General features: G+C 23.5%; 1 protein-coding gene across 1 annotated transcript; it reads left to right on the top strand.

The window, feature by feature from the left end:
* Window positions 1-2702: 2702 nt before the first annotated feature.
* Window positions 2703-6140, top strand: LOC111617159 (non-histone chromosomal protein 6-like). The gene is made up of 5 exons (XM_023358490.1): window positions 2703-3281; window positions 3555-3674; window positions 5158-5278; window positions 5822-5983; window positions 6072-6140. Exons 1-5 carry the CDS (start codon window positions 3174-3176, stop codon window positions 6128-6130), a joined length of 570 nt encoding a protein of 189 aa, XP_023214258.1. The 5' UTR covers window positions 2703-3173; the 3' UTR covers window positions 6131-6140.
* Window positions 6141-6143: the final 3 nt, after the last annotated feature.

The raw sequence follows: 6143 nt of genomic DNA, 5'->3' as shown, positions 1-6143 counted from the left end.
CTACAGAGCATAGGCACATAGTGCTCCACAGTCAGTGTGATGAATTACTTGTATGATTATACTGTACTGTACCTTACAAATTGATTGATCTTAAGGCAAAGATTGGATGAGGTTCAAATATCATAATTGGCGATGCATTTGCACAGTAAACAAAAGTTGAGAGCTTGAATTCTACTCCAGATTTCTTTTTCAACAACATTCTAAATTAATTAACTTCTAATTATCAAATTGAATACAAGATGGTGTCTTAACTGCCTATTTTTAGTCCAAATTATGTCATATATTTGTAATTAATTAGCCATATTATAACTCAAAAATCCAGCATTATCATTTGATTATTACATGATGGGGTTGGCTTTATACATAATTATATTTTACATTTTCTCAAATGGATAATTAGATTACAATATATTACAATATTCTAATAAATGATTAGTCATTTGAGAAAAACACTAACATTTTCAAACTACATTACACAAAAGTGAATATATGATATTAAAATCCCCGAGGATAAAAATGTTGATTATTTGCTGTATCGTCTATTTGAAACCATCAAGAAAAAAACAGAAGTTTATAGCAGTCATAAAATTTCTAATGCAGGTAAAAAATCTTGAAGCCTTAAATATTTAACATATCATTTTATAATAAACATTTTTTTATTTATACCAAAAACTTTAAAACTTGGAATGATAGTATCATTATTAAAATATATTATTTAAAAATTTTTTTTAGAATTAAAGATGAATCTCCTGAGATTTTGAAACCATTACTTGCATTAAAATTTTTCATAATTTTTTTCTTCTTTGGAATTCAATTTTTAACATATTTTTTTCTGTAACCTATGTTATTTTATAGTAAATTTTAAATTACTGTTATATCTAATCCTAAAAGTACATTAGTTATTATTTTATTTTATTGTTCACATAAAATTCAAATAATTTTTTTTTATCAACAGGATTTAAATATTCATAAAAATAACTTCCATTATAAAAATTATATAATTTTATTGTGTTGCTTTTAATTTTTAAGTAACTATATTTTTAATTTAGCTGATTTATGAATATAGATTTTCTTTTATGTATTATTATTTAGCAAAATAAACTTGCATGAAGTTAATAAATATAAAAATAATAATAGAATTTGCCTTAAAAGTAAATGAAGTTTAATATCCAGGGTATCCTGCTTAAAGTATTTTAAGACTTGAATTAGAAAAAAGTATTTAATTTAAATGTTATGGTTTCTAAAGTCTTTTAAATTGGCAATGATGATTTAAAATATTTTTTTAAATGATAAAGAACTAAAAAATAATTTTTATAATATAAAATTTAATAAAGTTTCATAAATATAATTATATATTAATATAATTGCCAACAAAATACATTTATATCATATTATTAATGCATATAATGGTTGGTTTGTTTACTATAAAATGTTGTTTTCATATTTTCTTGTCAAGTTACGTCATGTATTATATTAAATTTTTTTGGATGATTGAGTACAGAATATAGATATTTTTCAATTAGAATACTTAGTAGAAAATTCAGTTTGAATCTAAATTGTTTTCATATCCATAATTTTTAATCTGTTGCTATTTCTAGCTGTTGCTGTGTTACCATAACTAGGTAACTAGGTTTCTAATAGCTTAAATTATCCATGTCGTGTTACAATAAATTGTATATATATGGACTAAAGTACTTAAAATACTTTTAAAATTTTTCATTAGAAAATTAATTTTAACAAATAATCTATCTATACATAAAACTTTCAAAATATTTTATTGCATAACATCAAGTTAGTTAAATAATTTTTCCATTTGAAACAGGATTAATATAAACAGTTGTTTTCAGTTAATACATAACTTTCTTTGAGTAAGAGTAGAAATAATCAAAAGAATTTGTAGGAATAATGAAACAAGTGATAAAGAATAAATATAAAGATTTAAAAATAATAATATAAATGTAATTATAAATGAAAAATAATATGCAATAGAGAAGTACTGATATTTGTATCTTGTTAAATACTACACAAAAAACTAGAATGATAAATTATTTTGATAGGAATCTTCTCTGATGTATTGAATTTACAGAATACTTATTTTAATTTTTTTATTGTTATTTTTTGGAATTTTAAAAATATTTTGAATGCTGTTTATTCTTTCTGTTGTTTCTGCTCTTTTTTGGAGGCAGTTTTATATTAACTGAAATGTTGGCCTGCATTAAACTTCATTGGCTTTTAAGGCAACTTATTTTTGTATGTATTATTATTATATATTATGTTATTTTTTTATTTTATAAATTTCTAAACTATATAATAATAATAATATTTGTTGAAATATTTTTTAATTATTGATTTGTCTTTATTAAACCATCAGAAATTGATACTACCCAAAAATTCAAAATATTTTTATGATTATGAATAAAAAATAAAAGTTCATAATAGAATTTTTTTTAACATTGTTTAAAATAAGTTTATTCTTATGAATAATTTTTACTCTTTCTCTTTATTTTATGTATCTTTGTATGAAATGACTTTCATGATAATTACAATATAAATTAAAAGAAATATTCTGTTGTCTTCTATCCTAATAATTTTTATATAATATATAATTTAAATGTATTGCTTTAATTTTAAACGTATTTTACTTTAATTTCTTGAAAATATTGCAACTAAATACTGGTTTTCTTTTTTCTATAATTTTAGTTTGCTTATATTTTTCATTTTGCTTTGTAAATGCATGTGATAGTTTCATCTAAAAATTGCTTTCATGTTGTCCTGAAGTGATAGCTGGATACATCCATTTCAATTATATTATTGAAAAGATGTATATAATTTCACAGAATTTTAAGATCTATTTTTAAGATGATGATAATTTTTCTTGGATGTGAAATTATCAGTTATCCAAGATGGGCATAATCATAATGATTAAAATTATTATTTAATGCATAATTGTCAAAATTAATAGGAAATATGTATACAAATAAATGAATACACTAGAAAACCCATTCCATTAATTGTTATAATTAGAAAGCAAATTCACCAAACACATACAATACATTATTGAATTTAGGATGAAAGTAGCATCAATTTGTTGTGGCAAACAATTTAATATATTATCAAAGAGAAATGATGAAACCATCCATTAATTTCTAATCACATAGGAACTGTCACCACTAATGCCAAAGATGAACAGTGAGACTGACAATGAAGATTCTAATGATCAACCTCCTTCCTGCACCCCAAAGGATGAACAAGTTTTTGCTACTCCTTCATCCTCTAAGAAGGTATTAAATTTGTAATGACTTTATACAACAAAAACAATCAATTTGGTCCTGTAGGTAGTTAGATAGACCATTCATTAGTCAGATAAACAAAATATAGATAATGTATTCTTAAAATAGCTTGTACTAAGGTTTGTATTTCCTGCTGTGGCAATAGGAAAAAAAAAGAAAAATGTTTATGTGATTATTAGATTGAATTTTATGTTAATAAATAATATAAATTAAAGTAATTGACAACAAGAGTATTGTTATTATTATTATTTTCTTCTTTTCCAGAAAACAATGAAGAGACTAGTTACTGGTTATATTCTTTTTGCTAGTGAAGTAAGAAAATCTGTTGTTGCGGCAAATCCAGATCGTTCATTTGGAGAAATAAGCCGCATGATTGGAACCGAAGTAAGTTTTCATTATTACATTTCTAGATAATATTAAGTCAAGCATGGAATATTTTTCACATGTTAATATATATATATTAAGAAAAATTAAAAGGATAAATTATCAAAAATTATCTTTAGCAAAATTATTCTTAATAATATATATTAACTTCACAGTAAATTCATGTATATGAATTTATAAAAGATTTTAGATATTTATTCTTGTAAAGCTTTTACCAAATAGAATACAGACTTTATAAATTAATAAATATAATTTTCAATTTATAAATATTGTGCAATTATACAAATAAAATTAAAATAAACTCATGAAATAAACAAAATATCTTTTATTATGTATCCTGAATCTTAACAGCTAATTGTGAAGATAGCTTGGTTTATTAAAGTTATTTCCTCCACATAAGGGCTTAAACAGGATATATGGAATATATATGTATTATTTCAGTAGATTTTAAATTATTTTACCACAAATTATTCATATAATTGATTATGAAAATTAATTTTATAGTTTAAAAATTAATAATTTAAAAAGTAAACAATGTACCTTGAACCTGTTACCAGTGTGAGTTGCAAGAAGGCTAAAGTACATCACAAACATTTTCGAATCATTTAAAGTTCTTCAGTTGATACACAGAATATCTGATGGAACACAAAAAATGGTTCGAAAACATTTGTGATGTACTTTATCCTTCTTGCAACTCACACTGGTAACATGTTGAAGGTATGTTGTTGACTTCCCCTGGTGTTGTTTGGATGTTGATATTTAAAAAGTACATATTTTATAATTTGAAAATAAAATAAAATGTTTCAATGTTTTTAAATTTGTTTTTTTCAATTCTGTATTCTATTTTCTCAAAGTCTAAAATGCTAAAGGCTTAAATGTACTGTACATCAAATAAATTTAATTATGTTGATTATGCATTATTGAGCATGTAGATTTTTCTAATAATTTTTTAATTTTTACATTGATTTAGTATAATAGAATATTAGATTTAGTTAAATAATATTGATATTTAATTTAATTCTGTCCCAGTTTCTTTCTATATTATTTTATTATTTATACTTTATTAAGTGATCTATATACATTGCAGGCCAACTCATAAAAATTCAAGTAAATTTCGACTAAAATTAATAATATTGGAAATTTTGAGATTTTTTTTTATAACTTCTTTTGCTCCATTTATCATGTTTTAGTTAAATAAAATAGTATTATCATCTGTCAGATGATACAAATGCTCATGGTAGATCATTATATATTGATTTGTTAGTTATTGCTTACTTGATTTTTCTGTTTTTATATCATCTAGCCACTTAGAAATTTGTCTAATTTTCAATTAAACTTTTTCAGTTTACCTCAAAAATAAATCAGTAATATTATTTATTATAAGTATTTTTAATTTAATTATTTTATATTTTAAAAGATATTTATTTGAAAATTTTTTAGTGAAATTTCACCTATTTTTTACTGTTAATATTGTTTTATATAGTGGCGAAATCTTCCTGCTGCCCAAAAAGCTGAATATGAAGATAGAGCACAAAAACAGAATGAAGAAAATGCTGCCAAAGAAGGATTTGATAGTTTGCCACATTCCCCAGCTTCTGCCCATGGTGACAGTGGNATGTCATCGAAAAGAAAACGTGTTGTATTATCATTAAAAGACAAATTAAAGTATTTGTTTCGATTATCCGGATTTTTCCTTATCCGGACTACCTTCATCCCCAATTAGTCCGGATAATCGAGGTTCTACTGTATTATCATCTGTCAGATGATACAAATGCTCATGGTAGATCATTATATATTGATTTGTTAGTTATTGCTTACTTGATTTTTCTGTTTTTATATCATCTAGCCACTTAGAAATTTGTCTAATTTTCAATTAAACTTTTTCAGTTTACCTCAAAAATAAATCAGTAATATTATTTATTATAAGTATTTTTAATTTAATTATTTTATATTTTAAAAGATATTTATTTGAAAATTTTTTAGTGAAATTTCACCTATTTTTTACTGTTAATATTGTTTTATATAGTGGCGAAATCTTCCTGCTGCCCAAAAAGCTGAATATGAAGATAGAGCACAAAAACAGAATGAAGAAAATGCTGCCAAAGAAGGATTTGATAGTTTGCCACATTCCCCAGCTTCTGCCCATGGTGACAGTGGAAAAGGTGGAAATCCAGAAAAAGGAGAAAATATGGTGTATGAATGTCAATGGGAAGGGTGTGATTATCAATTTGAAGATCATCAAGATCTCATTGATCATCTTATCACCGAGCCAAATGGTCATGTCCATATATCATATCAAAATGCAAAAGGTATTATTATGATTACAATTACTACAATATGAATTATTAATATCTATTAAACTGTATATATTTGTATTTTTATTTCTGTTAAAACCAGAAAATGAATTCCAATGTTTATGGCAAAACTGTACCCGTATTAAAAAGAATGTTCCGTAAGTTAATTCACATC

Source organism: Centruroides sculpturatus, unplaced genomic scaffold (assembly GCF_000671375.1).
Source record: "Centruroides sculpturatus isolate CEXI.00-Female unplaced genomic scaffold, Cexi_2.0 scaffold4389, whole genome shotgun sequence".
Classification (NCBI taxonomy): domain Eukaryota; kingdom Metazoa; phylum Arthropoda; class Arachnida; order Scorpiones; family Buthidae; genus Centruroides; species Centruroides sculpturatus.
Note: the sequence above shows the minus strand (reverse complement) of the source record. Positions and strands in the feature narration are given on the sequence as shown.